The following is a 20,851-nucleotide window of genomic DNA, read 5'->3' as shown; positions in this document are numbered from 1 at the left end:
ATGTGACAAGAAGTGGGGGGGGGTGGCAGCTGTCCTCACCGCACCGGGGCTCTTGCTCGTGCCCGCACTGCGCATGCCCGGACACCAGCTACGGCACGACGGGCGGCGGGCAAAGGCACAATAGTCACCCCTTCCCCATCTTACAAGGCAAGCACGGGCTTCCCCAGAAACCAGTCCGCGCGCCGCCCCCCCCCCCGGCCGGGCCTGTGTTGCACTGCCAACTCCAGTAGGCGCAAAGCTGGGAAAGTAGGCAGGTGGGTCCACCGCCAACATGAACAAACAAACACTCTTTAAGGATGAAGGAGGGGTGGGGGGGGAGGTTTCCCCTGCCACACAGAAGCAGGGCGCTGCTGTGACAACTGTCGAGGCCCAAACGGCATAGTCACCAGCATCCTCATTTTCTGGAAGTTCACACAGGCCGCGTCAGCTTTACAGAGGAACCACATTAGGTCCTGCGTTTGCCGACCTGAAGAAACGCACAGAGGATTTTCTCGTTTATGAAGCAGGGCTGTTACTGTCCGTGTCTGCTGTAAAAGCAAAGTGGCAGAGGGTGCAGCGGTGGAACCCACACGTTCTCACGTTCTGAAAGCAGGGTGCCTGAGCGGGCAGCCAGGCTTGTCTGCAACAAAGGGGTTTCCCTTCTTCCAGAAATCACACACAAACAAGAAAAATGAGAAACCCGTATGCAAACTTACTATTCTAGAAGACTAGGGAGGTCTCTATAACCCCGAAGCAAATGAAAATCTATCAAATACCAACATTACCCAGAACTGACCAAACACCAAGTCCTACCAGTGGCCACATTTCTCAACAAAGCTAAAAGAGGAAAATTTTAAAGAAACAGGCGCATCTTCAGGGGGCAAAACAATATTGTTCACGTGAAACAAAAGGAGGAGATGTGCTGACTAGAGGGAAGACCGGCGTCTACGTTATAACACATGACCTGGGGAAAACACATGCCTTCCGCAAAACTAAACACAAAAGCGACAGGATTTATGGAGAAAATAAAGTTATAGGATAGAAAACATACACACAACCTTGTCTCCAGAGCGTTACTATAACCATGGTGATTCTAGTAAAAATACAAGCAGAGTCAAAAAGATACTATAAAGATGATTACATTCCACACATGAATGCTCTTCAGGAAGTGGTGCTGTGCTGGAAAGAGGGTTAAGGAAACGGTAGAGACTCTGTCATCAGAAGTTGAGGAGAAGCATTTGCACGTTTTCCAAGAAATGCAGTGATTTTAGAAGAAATATGATAATGGTTCTGGCTCATCATCATGTGTTTACTTCTTTGACATTGACTTACAAACAGATACCGTTACACATTTCCCTTTTCATAAAGAAGCTGCTTACATGGCTCCAAATGGGGCCTTATGAATGAAGCACGATCCTGCCATGCCCTCTGCATGGCAGTCGTTCAGTCATTATATTGTGTCCCCTCCTCCTCTGTCACACCTGAACCACAGGGTGACTGAGAGGTGAACTGTCCTCTTCTCCTCCGTCACACCTGAGCCACAGGGTGACCAAGAGGTGAACTGTCCCCTCCTCCTCCGTCACACCTGAACCACAGGGTGACTGAGAGGTGAGCTGTCCCCTCCTCCTGTCACACCTGAACCACAGAGTGACCAAGAGGTGAACTGTCCCCTCCTCCTCCGTCACACCTGAGCCACAGGGTGACAGAAGTGAGCAGCTCCTTCCGGGACAGCTTGTTGAGCCGTGTCACCTCCTTCTTCCGCACCCTGCCCTTGTGCCTGAGCAAGGACCTATTGTAGCTCTTACGCAGAGACACCTTCCACGTGGGGCTGCAGTGGCTCCTCTGTCCCACCTCTTAAGTCCAGCCTTCTCTGCAAGAGTGACACAGCTTCCTCCGATCGGGAGAGCTCTTGTGAAGGCTCAAAGCCTTTAGAATAATGAACTAAATCGGGCAGAATTTTATGCTACACTCCATGCAAGCAGGCTTTTGTGACATCATTCCAGGCCTCCACAATAACATCGGTGGCAGGTTTAATGTTCAACTGACTCCAGACTGCAAAAGCTGTGTGTTCATTCCACCCCCTGTAGGTGCAATAAACATCTTGAACATTCTCCTTAAGTAATAAACTCTAAAGGCTGCAATCACACTCCGATCAAGGGGCGGGAGTAAATAAGTTGCATTTGGAGGAAAAGAGAACTTAAAATCTGAAGAAGGCTCAGCACCTGTTGGAGGCGGACGTGGTGTATTGCTGAGATTTTTGGAAGATAATTTTTTCCTCTTGAAGTTAGTTTTTCAAAATACCAATAAATATCTACCTGTAAACCAGCCTCTCTTGCTAGAACTACAGGAAGCTGGTCTTTACAACTCCTTTCACGGCTCACAGGCAGGCAATGTGATGACTCACCGCAGCCTTTAGCTGTATATCTCCCCCCCCACCCCGCACTGGCGCCCAGCGTCACATCCCGTGCTCTTTCGTGGTCTCAGGTCCTTGAGTGTGTGTTTCCTTCTTAGAGATGGAGGCCCTGGAGCGAATGTGCTTCCACTGCAGTCTGGTTGCATCAAAATTAAAATCTGATTCAGGGTACAGCCTTTTTCATCCATCAGATTTCTCAGCCCTGGGAGAACCGGGCAACTTCCATCCGCACTCACACTCAGCAGAGCTGAACACTGCGGAAGGCACGGCCACTTCTGAAGTCTCAAACCAGCCACTACTTCCACTAAATGAAGGCACTTCTGCAGAACGCTGGCTTTTTCCTGAAGGTCTTCATATGTTGGTAAGACTTCCCTTTATTTGAGAGAGGCTGCGTCTGATTCCTTCTGCTTGGTGTTCAAGTTGGTGTTCAAGTGTGTGGACACACTCAACAAACGTTCCAGTTTTCCCATTTCCTTACACCCCGTCCTAGCAACCCTGGTAGCACCAACAGATGTTCCAGCTAGAGAACCTTCTTTTCCTTCCCAGCCCCGTCCCTAGCAGTATGCAGCCATGACTCCTTTATACCAGCTGCACAATGTCACAGCTTCTTCCATTTTTTTCAAAGCATTCTCTAATTTTGATCTTCTCTTCAATTCTTTAAAGCTGTCCTTTTACACGCACTAGCAGAAATGTTATCACCAGCATGCTTTTGTGGTGCTTGTAAACCCCTTTGCTTGCTTGTTTTCTGGCATACAAAAAGGTTTAACAAAAAATGCACAAAGACGGGAGGAAACCATGCAAATAAGCACTTCCGAAACAGAGACTGTGGTCAGGAGAGCCAAGCAGAAGGACGCGGACGTCTTCACGGCATGCCGCATCCTGCTGTAACCACACACCTTGCATTTGGCTGCTCCTACGTGGTGGCCCGAAACATTAACTTGCTAGAAAATTCAGGTATGTGTCCGCATGATTTCAGTGTTACGTGCACACATTCCTTATATATCAATCTCATATGAAAGATTTGCTTTCCAGAAAAACGTGTTTTAACGGATCAGACTGTATACATAAAATGTTCATATTTAAAGAGTTCAGATAAATGTATGGATCGTATCATTATAGAAAGGTGTTTGGTAATGTCCATAATGTTCTAAAATCACTGTCCTAAAAAGCAAGACAGTCTCTTAAAAATAACCTCTAGGGGAGCCTGGGTGGCTCAGTCAGTTAAGCCACGGACTTCAGCTCAGGTCAAGATTTCACGGTTCCTGAGTTTTAACTCCACATCGGGCTCTGTGCTGACAGCTCAGAGCCTGGAGCCTGCTTCAGATTCTGTGTCTCCCTTTCTCTCTACCCCTCTCCTGCTCTCTAGCATGAGGGTGAAAGACCAAACACTAGGCTCAATACATTTCACGTATCAACAATTCCAAGTACTGAAAACCATCTAGAAAATGATGCAATTAATCTCTTTGTTGTACAAATAGACATTAAAGCCCAGAGAAGGTGTGATATGCCAAAGGTTACACAGCTAATTAGTGACAGGGCCTATTATGGAATCCAAATCTCATCATTCACTTTCCCTGATACTTCTATTAAATTTGGCTACTTCTCTTATTTTTTTCCTAAAAGGTATTCCTTATATTCTTATACTGATTTGTTTTCATATATGCTAAACGTAGTTGGCATCATAATAGCTTACTCTCACAGTCACTAAATAAAGTGTATTTTCTACCGGTAAGCAATAGATCAAGGTTCCCACGCGGTTACATCATCTACTTCTGTGGATCCGCCGTCACTTACATGCAAACTGTTACCCCATAAGCCTGCATCTATTCCTCTACACCAGTGATCAAATAATAATGCTCCGGCCAGAATCTGCAGCCACCAGTGTGGACCCATGCCCTCAACTTCTGCACCGAAGATGGCACCTCCAATGCCTCACCTGCTGTCTAGGTTCGTCCAGCTCCCTCTCCAGATCCTCCAGCACCGTCACCGCCTCCTCCCCGCTGTCCGGGTGGTGCTCCCGCACCCAGGCCTGGAGCTCCTCGGGCAGGATGGTCAGGAACTGCTCCAGCACCAGCAGCTCCAGGATCTGCTCCTTGCTGTGCGTCTCGGGCCGCAGCCACTGGCGGCACAGCTCGCGGAGCCGGCGCAGCGCCTCGCGGGGCCCGGGGGTCTCCTGGTAGCAGAAGCGCCTGAAGCGCTGGCGACAGAGTTCCCTGGTGTGACACAAAGTCTTCTGCAGGCAGGATTCCTGATCCCAAACATGGTCTTCTTCCTTAACCGTCACTTGGATGACGTCCCCGTGCGCCTCTGACGCCGGGCCGGGCGCGCAGGCCGCCGCCATGCCGGGCTCCACCTGCGCTCCGGGAGGGGGGCGCCCCGCCCGCCCCTCAGCCAGGGAACTTCTCCATGGAGGCGCTCCGTGAACACAGACGACCGACGCGGACAGAGGAGACCGGCGTCGGCGGCCGCACGGGGCAGCCAAGTNCGCCGTGGCCGCGGTCCCGCAGGCTCCGCCCGGCCTCTTCTAGCAGCTGCCTGTCAGACTCGCGAAAGGACTGCGAGGCCGGGTGTCCTCTCGCCATTTTACGGGCGGGAGACCCGCACTCACAGCGTGCGCTTCGCCCGGCGACGCGGCGGCACCGGGGAGCCCGCCCCAGAGGCGCACCTGCGCGACCCGGCGCGCTCCCAGAGCCTCGGGGGGAGGCGAGCGAGGGCCCGAGAGCTTCCTGCGCGCTGCGCGCTGCTCAAGGCCGCACGCTCCGCAGGCTGGTGCCCGGGGGTGCGCGNGCAGGCAGGTGCGTGGCGGCAGGTGCACGCTCCCCCAGGCCCGGAGCGGGCAGGTGCGCTTACCCACGGGAAAGCGCCGCGCTGGAGGCCTGAGAGCACGTGAGGCGTCTGAGGCTCCAGCCCAGATTCCTCTTCCCCCTCCCCACCCGGCCGGCCCGCGTGCTGAGAGCGCTCCGTGAACGGTAGACCCCGCCCCAGGAGCGGTTTTATTATTTCACAAAAGTGAACATGGGAAAAATGAAAAGCTCCTTAATCCCTCCCTCCATTTCTCAGAAAGATTCATGCCAAGAGTTTAGTATATGTTCCTCAAACCTATTTAAAAATGAATATATAAACTCACAAACCAAGACTTGCCAAAACTAGATCTAGATCATGCAATATACCACAATTCAGAAATTGCTGGGGTTTGTTTGTCTTACTTGAAGTAAATCCTCTCCCCAAACTGCCAAACCAACATGTGGGTACCTACATCTGTCCCGGTCTTTTTAAATAGCTGAATATTATTTCCATGAAGCAGATGGGCACGTTTTCAAATTTTGATATTGCAGAATATTACAATGAACATTCGTGAACATATTATTTTATTTTTAACTCTCTTGTGCTCAGAGAAAACTTGTTGAGAGATTACTTTGAAAGACATTGCGAAGCATCCCTTCAGAGAAGTATTTATCATGACCCCTGCTTGCACGCACCCTTTCCAGGTCCTGGAAGGGATGGCCCTGTATGAAACATATGTTTTTGTAGAAGTTGCAGAAAGATATTATAATGGAAACTAGTGAAGACTTGCCTCTTTCTACTGCAAATTATACTCCGATAAATCATCCAATCCCTAGAGTGGCTGTATCTAATACTATATTAATAATGTCCATTCCTTTTCTTAAGCACGACTCCTAAAATCTGGATACCAACGGAGGCACGCAAGAAAGTGCCCCAGCTGCCCTGAAATACATCGTGCTCCTCGCCTCTTCAGCGATCATACGGCATCATTTCGTCATCAGCCTGGCCTCGTGGAAGCCTGACCTACTTCTGGGTTGGAGCTACTGTAGTTACTGCCCAAGAGAGATTTAACCACCACTACGGATGGGTGTGTTTGCCCTTTTGGTCGGTCCCTGGTGTAACACGTAACATTCTGGACATTGAATTCGCAATCTGAGTTCGAGTTTCTCTCCATGGCTCCTCTCGAGAAGAACCTTTCTATTTTATAGTTGGTGAGGTGACCTCTGAACGCCCAGTGGTACTTAGTTTCCCTACTCCAATCAATCAAACAAACATAAGAACCTGGGAAGTAATTCCACTTTCTAAAGTTCACATGAAGATCTGGCGACCTTCCTGGGGTGCCCAGCGTCTTCAACATCTTCAAGGACACAGATGTCCCCAGAGCTCTCAGGCCACCCCACCCCCCAATGCGGACACTCCAAGCACCACGCCTGGGTTACTTCTCACCTCTGCAATGAGGAGCACTCGTTGGCCCCCTCTCCCTCCTCCTCATTCCTGCCACCTGCCCCAAATGCCTGGAGGGCAGCCTGGAGGTGGTGGGAAGAGCCTCCAGTCCATCACAAGCGGCCCAGGATGGGGCATCCTCACACCAACAATCATTGTAACTGAACCACAGGGAGCTGAGGCTCAGGGACAAATGTGTGCGTCTGGAACACTACTGTCACTGTGTAGACAGGAATGAATTGGAGGTAAAGCTCAAAACTAGGAAGTCCTTACACTCAATTTACCTTTATTTATTTTTTATTTTTATTTTTTTATTTTCCGCATGCGCAAGCTGGGGAGGGACAGAGAAGGAGAAAGAGTCTCAAGCAGGCTCCAGGTTCAGCCTGGAGCCCGACGTGGGGCTTGATTCACAACAGTGAGAACACGACCTGAGCCAAAATCAAGAGTCCCACTCAACCGACTGAGCCACCCAAGTGCCCCTCATTTTACCTTTAGAATGATGAGAGAAACAGGGTCTCAGGAAGGAAAGATTTCCTTCAGCAGGAGGAGAGCTAAATTAGGAAGGGACAGGTGTCTGTGTTGTGTACATATAACTGTCTTCTATGTCATAAGAGGCACCTCCATTTACCCGGTCTGTGATCGTGCTAATTGCAGACGGAAACGACCTTTCCTGTTGGGGTGTTGCCATAGCAACAGGTGGTGCCTTCTTTCCACCTTGTGGGTGCTCGTGTGAGGAGCTCTCCCCCAAAGTGTTGTCTTTCTGCTGAGATGGACTGACAGCCCTGCCCGTGTGGAATGTTTGAACCCAGTCCTCCCAGCCGGGTTCGCTGGCAGCCTGTGGCTCTCTCAGCCATGCAGCACGGACACCCTAAGTGACACAAAGTCCATACTGCAAGCAGACCCCTGCCTTCCAGCTGTCCTCCTGGACCTTATGGAGTGACAGGAGCAAAAGACCCACTTCTTAAGTATTGAAAAATAACTTAATGATGTAATCATTGCGATCAGAATCCAGCATCGAGAACCCACCTGTCCTAGCTCAGATCCAATAATTCAGACTTTATTCCAAGTCTCTAAGTTGAGGTAACGGTAAAGGCCTGGCTGGAGGGGGACCTGCACTCAAGTGACCCAGGACTGGAGAGAAGGTCACGGAGCAGCTGCTACAGGAGCGAGCCAGCCAGACCCCTGTCGGAGGCTGGACGAGCACATGGGTACCTGTGCTGGTGCCTCACGTGGCCCGTGGCCCGAGGCTCGTGGCTCGTGCACCTTTAGGAAGCCGAGAGAATCCCTATGGGTGTTGACAAATTGGCCAGGTTCTTCTGAGCCTTCTTCTGAGCTGAGCTCCATCCTTAGCCTGTCAAGCCCAGTCTTAATAAAGAATCCTATTGAGTCCAGTTTGGGCACGAATCCTGCTAAACCAGTTTAGGTGGGAAAACCCCTACCCTTGATGTCCAATCAAGTCCCTTCTGCTCCAGTAAATATTTAATCAAGTCTCTTTTGTTTGCTTGTTTTCATTTTGTTTTGTCAACTAACAGTAGCCAATTTTCTGACAACATGAAAACAGATTTTAAAATCTGTACAAGATAGGAGAGATGTGGCTGGGAAGATTAAAGACTGGAGCAGCTTTCCTGGACTGAGTATTTACAGAAATAAAGAGAATTCTGGGTGATTAGATATAATATATAGATACCTAAGGCAGATACAAGGCTTTCCGGTCAACAGAAGAACCGTTTGATGCTTTACTAAATCACAGACTCCAAAGCACACACTCCTTGAGATCATAATTTAATAGATCGAATGAGGCCCAGAATTCTGCAGCTGAAGCAGTTCAGAGATTATAGTCAAATGTTGCTCTCGGCTTAAAAGGATAATAATAATAATAATTCAGATGAATCAAAACAAAAATAATTCTGCTTTTATAAATGTAAGAAGTATTTTGTTATATTAAGGGAAATGAAAATTAAATTGTACTTCAATAGCCCTTTCACCTACTAAATGAACAGAGAACCCAAAGGTGACAAGATACTATATTGGGGAGGGGGAGCGGAGCAAGGACTTCAATCGTTATAGGTTTGGAGTGTAGGTTAATAAAACTCCTTTGGTGGGCAATTTGTATAAATATTTCAAATGCATATAACCTAGGACCCAGCAAACTCATTCCTTAACATGTATGCTGCAGTATTTACAGGGGCTCACAGTCAAAATTACATGTTGGAGGCAAGGGACATTGTTTGTTTTTAATTATTTTGCTTTATTTTTATTTATTTTTTTAATGTTTTATTTTATTTATTTCTAGGAGAGAGAGAGAGAGACAGCATGAGCAGGGGAGGGTCAGAGAGAGAGGGAGTGACAGACTCTGAAATAGGCTCCAGGCTCTGAGCTGGCTGTCAGCACAGAGCCCGACGCGGGGCTCAAACCCATGACGCGGGGCTCAAACCCATGAACCTCGAGATCATGACCTAAGCGAAAGTCTGACGTTTAACCGACTAAGCCACCCAGGCGCCCCTATTTTACTTTATTTTTAGAGAAAGAGAGAGAGAACAATCAGGGGAGAGGCGGAGAGAGAGGAAGAGAAAGAATCCTAAGCAGACTCCATACTCAGCATTGAACCCGACCAGGGGCTTATTCTCATGATTCTGTAATCATGACCTGAGCTGAAATTAAGAGTTGGTCGCTTAATGACTGAGCCACCCAGGGGCCCCAGACATATTTTTTTAAAAATTTTTTCCTGTCTTTATTTTACTTTGAGAGACAGAGACAGAGAGTGAGCAGGGGAGGGGCAGAGAGAGAGGGAGACACAGAATCTCAGACAGGTCCAGGATCTGAGCTGTCAGCACAGAGCCCTACCCGGGGCTGGAACCCACAGACTGTGAGATCATGACCTGAGCCAAGTCGGACGCTTAACGGACTGAGCCACCCAGGTGCCCCGACATATTATTTTGACTGGACACTTTAAATTAGCAAACATGTTGAAAATAGTTTAAAATGTGTGTGTGTGTGTGTGTGTGTGTGTGTGTGTGTGTGTGTGTGTGTTTAAATCAGGCAAATGTTTTTCTATATCCCTCAGTTAACCATTCTTCAAAAGACTTGGAGACTCCGCGGGGAGTATAACTCCTCCTCTGAGGGGGTCCGCATGTCGGATGCTGAAGTAAAGACTACGCACTCACTCACGTGAGGAAGGCTACCTGGGAGACTCCGGAGAGTAGTTACCGCCGGGTAGTGGGGAATGAGGCACGGACGCCCTCGCGAATCCGTCCTCTGTACACCCCAGCCGGAGTTCAAAGACAACCTCCCGACGAGGGTGGGATTCGAACCCACGCGTGCAGAGCACAATGGATTAGCAGTCCATCGCCTTAACCACTCGGCCACCTCGTCCGGCAGCTGCGCGGCGCGGTCAGACTCTTCGGCCCTCAGCTGGCTGCCTGGGCGCGGTTCCTCTCCTCCTCGCCGCCCCGTCCTCGCCGCGGGTCCCCGGACAGGTGTTCTCGGGTCCCTCTCACCACAGCAGGCGCTACATAAGCAGGTGCACCCAGGTGGGCGCCAGAGCAAATGGGAACCTAGGCAGGGCTGACCCGGCGCGGCCCCCACCCCTCTTCCAGCCCCGGGGACCGCGGGTGGGCAGGTCCGGCCCCGGGGACCCGCAGCGGGTGGGCAGGTCTGGGCTCGGGACCCCGCGGGTGGGCAGGTCCGGGCCCCGGGACCCCGCGGGTGGACAGGCCTGGGCTCCGACCGGCTCTCCGTGCCCCTCGGGGCAGGGCATCTAGCCATCTCCGTTTCCAGCCTTCTCCCCGCCTCCCCAGCTTTTCTTCCCAGGAGGAAACCCCCCTTGGCCCCTTCAGGTAAACGACCATCCAGAAACTCCTTTCACTCACTGAACTGTGTTTACTTCTCTGTATTTCGTGCAGGATTTAGAAGAGAAATGGGAAGAGAGAAGATTCTTGTCAAGATGCTGTTGCCTTTTCTTTCCTGTGAAACCTCTGCTTCTGTTCTTAGCTCTGGTCTCCCTGCAAGTTCCTTTACTGAATTTATAAGTTCGCCTTTGGCATGCACCGCCCATCACGGGGAAACACCTACAATCCACGGGTCAGAAGACTAAGGACTTGTTCATTTAGTGAGTCACACAATCATACTACTTTTTTGAATGAGGTCGGTTGCTCTGATCTTTCAGCTTTGCGTTAGGACTCCTGTTTTGTTGTTCAAATAGTTCATTTCTCCTGTGTCCCTCGTCACAGTTCCAAGGAAACTTAACTTTATACCAGCGACTTCAAAAGTATTTCTCAATACACATTTTGAGGTGGAAATTTACCTGTTAGATTAACAAAGGGTTTTTTTGTTTGTTTGTTTTGTTTTGTTTTTTAAGCCAGTTCTCCTCTAATGCTCCCTAAAGGGCAGGGATCATATTTCCTTATTCATCATATAACACCCAGCACATCAGCATGTAGTAGGCACACAATAGCTATTCTTGAGTGAATGAATGGGGGAAATCTACATCTTAATAAAAGAACCACCAAACACCAAAAAGCAAGATACACAGAGAAACTATTTTCAGTTATTTCAGTTAGTAGGGTTGCTGTGAGGATTGAATGAATATGCAAAGCGCTTTAAAATGCCTGGCACTGGGTCGCCTGCGTGGCTCAGTCGGTTAAGCGTCCGACTTCAGCTCAGGTCAGGATCTCACTGTTGGTGAGTTTGAGTCCCACGTTGGCCTCTGGGTTGACAGCTCAGAGCTGCTTCAGTCTGCTTCAGATTCAGTGTTTCCCTCTTTTTGCCCCTCTCCCACTCATGCCCCCTCTCTCTCAAAAATAAATAAACATTAATAAAACATTTTTTAGGGGCACCTGGGTGGCTTAGTCGGTTGGGCGTCCGACTTTCGCTTAGGTCATGATCTCGCGGTTCGTGGGTTCGAGCCCCGCATCGGGCTCTGTGCTGACTGCCAGCTCGGAGCCTGGAGCCTGTTTCAGAGTCCGTGATTCCCTCTCTCTCTGACCCTCCCCTGCTCACGCTGTCTCTCTCTCTCCTAGAAATAAATAAAATAAAAAATAAAACATTTTTTAATGCCTGACACTGGAATCATCATGTAAGTACTTTGCATTACCATTATTACCCCTAAAAAAAGACAACCAGCAGAGGAAAAAAATGAACCAATAATATGTAGAGGCAATCCACAGAAGTAGAAAAAAAATCAGACAATTAACATACTAAAAGAAGCTTCACACATATTTTAAAATATACTAATTAAAATAGTAATGTATTCTCCCCTCCATTACATTGACAAATATTTATGAAATTAGTAATAACAGTTTTGGGCCAGAGTTTCAGAAATCATGTTTTGAAACGCTGATATAGGAATGTAAATTGGCACAGACACAATAAAGGATAATTTTATAAGATCTACTAGCATTTAGAAACTTTCATCCTTTTTCCCTTCTTAAAACCAGCTTCGAGTGGAAGTAGGAGGGAGGTAAGTCCAGTGGCAGTACGTGTAGTTTTGTTATTATTATTATTAAGTGCATATGAAGATAGATTAATAGAGAGTTTTAGATCATGTTAGTGAGAGCCACTTAGTCTCAGTCTCAGTTTTATGAAGAGTAAAATGATACCTTTGAATTACATTATACATACAATTATTGTATATTTATTCAGTGTTAACAGAGTTCATGTTTAAATAAAATTATTTCAAATATATCACAAGTTTTAGAATCTTCCTTTTGTATTTTATTTTCAATATGCTGGAAGACTTAAAAAAAAAAAAAGAAAAGAAATGCCGCAGGTCCTTTGCAACTTTTGAAAAACCATGATGGGCATTGACATAAAAAATGTCTGCAAGAATATACACCAACGGCCAAAAGTCATCATCTCAAGGGCTGCAGTTATGGGGCTCCAGCACCTCCCATATCATTTTTGCAAGGTTTTACTTTTTACTTTCATCTCAAGCATGTATCCTGTAAATCATGTAAATAAAAGATGGAAATAGGACTTTTGGTTTCCAACCCAACATGTAGAGAGCTTGGAGCTCGTCACTCCCATCCTTACGACAAGGAAGGCTGAAGAAGGCTGAAACAAGTCTTACAGCCATCGGAGAACTGAAGTCAAAGAACAAACAGCTGCCCCCAAATGGGAGAGACAAGGGGATGGTCACAATTTTCAGGACCAGACGCCAGGAGTTGGCAGCTGAAATCAATACCAGGGCGGGAAAATTAAACGTAATCAATGAATTGCTGGGAGTTCAGTGTAGGGTAGCTCAAGAGTTAAACACTGCAAGGAGGCTCTATCCTGGGAGAGCCCTGCCCCATGTTTTCTCAAGTTTTATGTCCAGGGTCTCCACCAGGTTCTCACTTTGAAGACCAAGGAAAAATACCCTCTTGCTTGCGGCTAGGAGAAGGGAAAAGTAGCCATTCTGAAGTGTAGTAAGAGCACAACGGCTATTCTTGAATGAATGCGTGAGTGAGTGAATGAATTTTAAAATCTGGGTTTTTAATAAAAGCACCACCAAGCACCAAAAAGCAGGTACACAGAAAGCTTCCCTTGCAAGAAGGAGCTCTTTGCTCTCCTCACGAGATCTGTCCACAAGGAAGCTAGTTTACCACTATAAAACTTGTAGCAGATAACACGGGAGAAAACCTAGGTGATGTCAGTTCTTAGATACAACACCAAAAGCATGATCATTGGAAGAAATAACTGGTAAGTTGTACTTCATTAAAATTTAAAAACTACGCTCTGCTAAAGGCAGTATCAGGAAAATGAGAAGACGAGACACAGACTGGGGGGAAAATATTTGAAAAACTTGTATCCGATAAAAGACTGGTACACAAAATATATAAAGAACTCTTAAAACTCACAAACAAGAAAACAAACAACCTGATTAAAAAAATAGGGAAAAGATCTAGACGCTTGACCAAACATGTACAGATGTCAAGAAAAACATTAAGAGATTCTCAACATCAGGACACATGGGTGGCTCAGTAGGTTGAGCGACCAACTCTTGATCTTGCTCAGGTCATGATCTCGCGGTTTGTTCAGAGCCTGCTAGGGATTCTCTTTCTCCCTCTCTGCTTCTCCCCAGTGCATGCTCACTCTCTCTTTCTCTCAAAATAAGTAAATAAACTTAAAAAAAAAGATGCTCATCATCATATGTTATTAGGGAATTATACATTAAAACAATGAGACACTACTACAGAGCTATCAGAATGGCCAAAGTCCAAAATACTGACAACACCAAATGCTGGAGAGGATGTGAAGCTACAGGTACTCTCCTTCACTGCTGCTGGGAATGCAAAATGGTGCAGCCACTTTGGGAGACAGTTTGCCAATTTCTTATAACACTAAACACAGTTTTACCATATGATCCAGCAATTGCACTCCTTGGTATTTACCCATATGAGTTAAAAACTTGAGCTCCTGCAAAAACTTGCACATGGATGTTTAAGCAGCCTTATTTGTAATTGCCCAAACTTGGAAGCAACCGTCCCTCAGTAGGTGAAATGAATACGTCAACTGGTTCATCCAGACAATAGAATACTATTTAGTGCCTCCCAAAATGAGCTTTTAGGCCATGGAAAGGCATGGAACAAGGTTAAATGCATATTACTGAGTGAAAGAAGTTAGTCTTAGCTTTAGTCAAAATTCCTATAAATAGTATAAGTCTTTTTATATACAATTTAACTGTCACTTAACTAACAATTTGAGGTAATTTCTGCTTATAATGACTACTGATTTATTTGCACTTTTAAAAACTTTTTCTCCTGTCATTATTTTGCTTAGACAGACATTGTATACGTTTTCCCCTTTCTTTTAGTTATTTGGTGGCTTATTAATTTTTTACAACTTTTTTCTCCATTTGTTTGGAATGTAATCATTCAATTTCCATTGTTTTAGTGAATATTTGAAGTTTTAACATCTATAATTATCTCAACAAAATATTAAGAGAAATATCTTGAACTTTTTAAGTTTTTTTTTTTTTCCTGTTTTTATTTGAGAGAGATAGAGAGCAACCAGGGGAGGGACAGAGAAGGAAACGGAATCCCAAGCAGGTGGTGAACACAGAGCCCAAAGTGGGGCCCAAACCCACGAACCATGAGATCATGACTTGAGCTGAAGAGTGGGTGCTTAACTGACTGAGCCACCCAGGCACCCCTCTTGGTTAAAAAAAAATACATATAAAGTCTTTCAAAACATTTTAGGAGCTCTTCCTCCACTTTTCTTTTTATTGTGGTAAAACTCACATAACAAAATTCACCATTTTTATTACGTAAAGTGTACAATCCACTGGCATTTAGTCCATTCACAATGTTGTGCAACCGTTATCAGTATCTGAACGTTTTCAGCACTCCAAAAGGAAACATACACCATAAATAGTCATTCCCCAAACCTCTATTTGTTTCCATATCTGAAAATCACTAATCTGCCTTGGTTTCTATGGATTCACTTATTCTGAATATTCCGTATAACTGGAATCACATATGATGTGGCCTTCTGTGTCTGACTACTCTCACTTAGCATGTTTTCAAGGTCCATACATCTTGAGGTCTTTATTCCTACCGTTCCTTCTATGTGGTGACTGAATAATATCCCATTGTATGGATACCCCCCTTTGTTTACCCACTTATCAGTCAATGGACATTTGCATCATTTTCACTGTTTTGCTCTTGTTAATAGTGCTGCTGCTTAGATTTATGTACAAGGTTTTGTTTGAACACTTGTTTTCAATCTTTTGGGTATTACCCAGGAATGGGATTGCCAGGTTCAATGGTCGCTTATTTATTAACTTACTGAGGAATCATCAAACCATTTTCCACAGCTGCTGCACCATTTTACATTCTCACTAGCATTGTACAAGGTTCTAATTCCTGGATAGACTCAGATTTTCTATTTCTTCACATTCCAGTCTTGGTAGATTGTGTTTCTCAGAATTGTCTATTTTATTTAGGTTTTCTGATTTGTTGATAAATAACTGTTCATAGTATTCTTTTATAATCCTTTTACTTCTGTAAGGTCAGCAACAATGTCCTCACGTTCATTTCTGGTTTGAGTCTTTTGTCTTTCTTTTTAAAAAAATTTTTTAATGTTTTATTTATTTTTTGAGAGAGATAGAAAGACAGCGTGAGCAGGGGAGGGTCAGAGAGCGGGAGACACAAAATGCAAAGACAGGCTCCAGGCTCTGAGCTGTCAGCACAGAGCCCAACGCAGGGCTTGAACCCATGAACCATGAGATCATGACCTGAGCCAAAGTTGGACTCTTTTTTTTTTTTTAATATTTTTTATTTATTTCTAGGAGAGAGAGAGACAGCGTGAGCAGGGGAGGGTCAGAGAGAGAGGGAGACATAGACTCCGAAATAGGCTCCAGGCTCTGAGCTGGCAGTCAGCACAGAGGCTGACGCGAGGCTCGAACCCACAAACCGCGAGATCATGACCTAAGCGAAAGTCGGACGCTTAACCGACTAAGCCACCCAGGCGCCCCCAAAGTTGGACTCTTAACCGACTGAGCCACCCAGGTGCCCCTGTTTTTCTTTTTTAATCACTAGCCAAAGATTTGCCAATTTTGTTATCTTTTCAAAAAGGAATTTTTTGTTTCATTGATTCTGTTCTTCTTATACTCTCCATTTCTTTTATCCCTGCTCTAATTTTTATCATGTCCTTCCTTCCATTTCCACTGTATTAAGTTGCCTTTTCTGTTTCTGGCTCCTTAGGGTGGAAAGTCATGTTACTCATTTGGGATCTGTCTTCTCTCCTAATGCAGGCATTTACAGCTATAAATGTCTCCCTAAGCAGCCCTTTTGCTGTATCCCATAAAATTTGGCATTGTGTCTTTATTTTCTTCTAGCCAAATATTTTGTCATTTCCCTGGCAATTATTTCTTTGACCCTGTAGCTGTTTACAAGTGTGTTTTTAATTCCACATATTGGTATATTTTCCAGCTTTTACTCTGTTATTTGATTTCTGGCTTCATTCAATAGTGGTTGGAAAATATACTTCATACGATTGGAATCACTTTAAATTTACTGAAAGTTGGGGTGCCTGGGTGGCTTAGTCGGTTAAGCGTCCAATTTTCGCTTAGGTCATGATCTCGCAGTTTGTGGGTTCGGGCCCCGCGTCGGGCTCTGTGCTGACTGCCAGCTCGGAACCTGGAGCCTGTTTCAGTCTGTGACTCCCTCTTTCTCTGACCCTCCCCTGCTCACGCTGTCTCTCTTTCTCTCTCTTTCCTAGAAATAAAAAAAAAAAAAAATTTGCTGAAAGTTGTTTTGTAGCCTAACATAAGCAGCTTCTGTCTCCAGCCAGTATTCCCTGGTTGCTGTTGGTATTAGATTCCAGAGTTCTGCAAACGTTGTTTTTGGGTTTTTGCCACTTAATCATTGCTTTAGTGGAGACACAGATATTTGGAGTTAATACCACATGGGTCGTATTAATTACCGCAAGGTGAAATCAACCACACTTAGAACATAAGAAATTCTATATGATATGACAGATTACCCAGTTGCATTAACAAGCGAATAGCATAAAAAAATTAAAAGAGACACTGTTAATCTTGAGAATTTTAAGAGATTTTATCAACCAAAAGCAATGTGTGGACTTTCTTCAGATTATGAATCAAACAAATCAACTATAAAAAGGCATGTTTACAAAACTGAGAAACATGGACTGGATATTAGATAGTATGAAGAATCTTAGTTAAAATTTTTAGATGTGATAAAGTTGCCAAAATGTTGCTCTTTAAATGTCTTGATCTATTAGAGGCATATACTGAAATATTTAAAGATCAAACCGCATGATGCTTGAAAGTAGCTTAAAATACTTCAGAAAATAAGGATGATGAAATAAGAATGGCATACGTTAATCATTGTTGAACCAGGTTGAGATGTATATGGACATTCATTATACTGTTCTCTCTAACTTCACGTAAGACCGAAAGTTTTTTTTTTTTACAAATAGTTTATTGTCAAATTAGTTTCCACATAACACCCAGTGCTCATCCCCACAAGTGTCCTCCTCCATGCCCATCCCTCCCCACATCCATGTAAGATCGAAAGTTTGATAACACGTTCTGTCTGAGAGAAAACTTCCCCAAGTCAGGCCTGCAGGACTCATTCCTAGTAAGATCACAGAACCCACCCCACAAGGATGACCACAGACAGGAGAAGATAAACCACTATGCTAATGGGTCAGCAGATACAAAACATGACATACTTAGACCTAAAGGGCCACAGATGTTGAAATTTTAAGACAAGATAAAGAACAGCTACGTGGGAGATATATACACACATATATATTATATACATATATGTATATTTTATTATATGTATTATATGTATATTATATATGTGTGTGTGTGTATATATATATATATATCCATTAATTTTATTGGACTTCCTTATCCAGAAAGTAGAATTTCCCAGCATGGCTCTTGGGAAGGGTGAAGGGATGTTGCTAATTTGCTCCTTAGGCCTGTTTTGTGTTTTATTTTTGTAAATGTTTATTTATTTTTGAGAGAGAGACAGACAGAGAGACAGCAAGCAGGGGAGGGACAAAGACAGAGGGAAACACGGAATCCAAAGCAGGCTCCAAGCTCCGAGCTGTCAGCACAGAGCCCGATGCGGAGCTTGAACTCATCAATCGCAAGATCATAACCTGAGTGAAGTAAGGCGCTTAACCGACTGAGCCACCCAGGCGCCCCTCCTAAAACCTTTTAAAAACTCACTGAGCACAGAATTTAAAATGTGTATAGATAGAACAGGAGGGAGTGTACTCTGTAGAACTTATCTGAGCACAGAGTGGAAGGGAACCGAGCCGTCACCACTGTCTTAACAGTGGTGTTGGGCACCCGGTCAGCTTCCTGCCAGCGGGCGGATGAAGTCTCCATCTCTGGTTTTGAGTATTTTGAGAGGGAATCATTCCAATAAAATGATCCAGATATCATATCTCAGGGCTTTATCGGCACGAAGGACAGAATGGAAAGAACAGAAAGAGAAATAAAGAGAACTTTTAACTCAATCAGGGATTGAGATCACATAGGAATCTCTAGTACTCTGAAAATCACTTATAAAAAATAATTAATTATCACATGTGAAAAAGATTCCTGTAGAACGTTCACGGTGCACCTTGATGCACTATATTAGCCACTATGCAGTATATCTTCATGCAAGAAACAGTAATGAATTTCTCTTTTCCTTTTTTTCAGAGTTAATCATGACACCATTAGCAAAAGCTGTACCTTGGAAGGGAAATGTCTTCTGGGTGAACCCCATGCAGAAACGAGAAGAGAACCCTCCTCCCCGTGGCTGAAGTAACACATCTCCCTGTACGTTGTTTTTTGTTCTTGAAAACTTCACACTGACGTATAACCAACATACAGAAAGAGCACACAGATTGTGCCTGGAGACTTTCCGTGTGAACCAGAACCTGCCAGCACTCCAGAAGCTTCCCTCCTCTTCTCTTCCAGCCCCTGCCCACGGGAGGGCAGCTACCTTGACCTCTCATGCCACACCTTAGTGTAGGCAGCTTTTACATTTTATACAAACAGAATCACAGACAACGTCAGTTTCACCAAACGTGTGACCCCCCCCACACACACACACCTGGTAAACCACATCAGGGGGCGGAAATCAATTAGGAATAAACAAACTCCCCCCCCGCCCCCAAATTCTCATCCTGATGATCACCTCTGTCATCCACTCTGCTGGGCATCGAGTGCTGGGTGTTCATTTACTGGATATGAGGACAGGCTCAGCGTGAGAGAGTGAGAGCCGGAGAAAGCGTGAGGTACTGAATAAAATGCCAGGTGCCACGTGAACACACACACTCCAACCTGGCATGTCGGGGACAACCTGAGCCCCAAAATAATTAGGTACTGCAGTCAATTACACACCATTGAAAACACAGGCATCCATACATCCATACACATAATAATTGAGAAATTAAGAAATTAATGGGGAAAGCAGAAACTCCTGCCAGTAGCAGCTGAGCACTGAGTGTGCTGGGAAGGCTGGAGTCGGGGAGCCTCATTTCTCAGCCATCAGAACAAAGATTTGTGAGGCCGGTGGCTGTGAAATCTAGGGGGAAATTTTGATGAGGAGCGGGATGTTTGGAGTCTTAGATTGTTGCCCCACACACCAGGTGCTCCATGGGAGGCGCAGTGTCCGGAGGGGATAATCATACAGCATCAGCTGTGTAGTATTCTGGTGGGAAACGCACACCCTGAGCGCGACCCTGAGAAAACAACAGTCAGACCCAAAGTGAAAGACATTCTATTTGGGGCACCTGGGTGGCTCAGTCGGTTAAGGTCTGACTTCGGCTCAGGTCATGACCTCATGGTTAGTGGATGCGAGCCCCGCATCGGGCTCTGTGCTGACAGCTCACGGAACCTGGAGCCTACTTCGGATTCTGTGTCCCTCTCTGTCCCTCCCCCGCTCATGCTCTGTCGCTCTGTCTCTCAAAAATAAATAAATGTTTAAAAAATATATCAAAAATAAATAAATGTTAAAAAATAAAAGAGAAGATTAATGTCATAAAAGCCCTCCCCTCAAAAAGACTGTAAAGGCTGTAGAAATGTTCCAGATTAAAGAAAACTAAAAAGACAGGCCAACTAAATGCAATACCTGACCCAATACCTGACCCCAGACTAGACGCTGTCCGTACCAGGGAGGTGGGGACAGGGGAGATCAGGTCAGTCTGGTCAAATGCAGACCGTAGATTAAATACAGCTACCGTGTTAGTGTTAAATTCCCCGGCGCTCAGTCATAGTCCTGTGGTCACAAGGTCAGGTGTTTGAGGGTAACTGAACACTTGATACTCTCTAATGACAGAAAGAGTGGGCCAACCACAAAGCAAATGGAGTAAAATATTAGCAATAGCTAAATCCGGGTCAAAGGCATAAGGGCATTTCTGTTATCTTTTTTTTCCAACTTTTTAATAAGTTCGAAACTGTTTCAGAGGCAGAGAAAGAGACTGCGCCGGAGGCCCCAGAGCAATCAGCGGCGGGGGGCTGGGGCCAGACCAGGCCAACTCTTCCACCGTGAGCGGCTGTCTCTCAAGCCGTCCAGGGAAGCGGGAATCCTGCACAGCAGCCGGGCTGCCCGTGGGTGGGTGGCCCGCTCCCCGCGCCCCCCAGCAGCATTCCTCCCCCCGCCAGGGCAGGGGCACCTGCCACCCAGGTTCCCAGCTTGTCTTTGGGGTCTATCCAGGACAGGGTGACCCCGCGGGGATGGTCCCTGCCACCACCCCCCAGCCCTCAGTGGAGGCTCC

The 20,851-nt window shown here is 45.8% G+C and overlaps 1 protein-coding gene and 1 non-coding gene across 9 annotated transcripts in view; both read right to left on the bottom strand.

The window, feature by feature from the left end:
• SCAND3 (SCAN domain containing 3) overlaps positions 1-4,867 on the bottom strand; it is a 28,396-nt gene extending 23,529 nt beyond the window's left edge. For 7 of the 8 annotated variants that reach the window (XR_013332211.1, XR_013332210.1, XR_013332209.1 and 4 more), the window contains exon 1: positions 4,329-4,867. Coding sequence is in view for 3 of the 8 variants with exons in the window: in XM_077752376.1 (XP_077608502.1) it covers positions 4,329-4,733 (405 nt within the window). In the remaining 5 variants the exon portion in view is untranslated. The remainder of the gene's footprint in view (positions 1-4,328) is intronic. The other variant, XR_013332213.1, reaches the window with a different exon arrangement.
• Positions 4,868-9,909: 5,042 nt separating this feature from the next.
• On the bottom strand, positions 9,910-9,991 carry TRNAS-GCU (transfer RNA serine (anticodon GCU)). Its single transcript has one exon. It is a non-coding gene; the product is annotated as a tRNA-Ser (tRNA).
• Between the last annotated feature and the right edge of the window lie 10,860 nt (positions 9,992-20,851).

This window comes from Crocuta crocuta, unplaced genomic scaffold (genome assembly GCF_008692635.1).
Source record: "Crocuta crocuta isolate KB4526 unplaced genomic scaffold, BGI_CrCroc_1.0 scaffold336, whole genome shotgun sequence".
Lineage (NCBI taxonomy): Eukaryota > Metazoa > Chordata > Mammalia > Carnivora > Hyaenidae > Crocuta > Crocuta crocuta.
The sequence above is the reverse complement of the archived record's forward strand: the minus strand, read 5'-3'. Positions and strand labels throughout refer to the sequence as shown.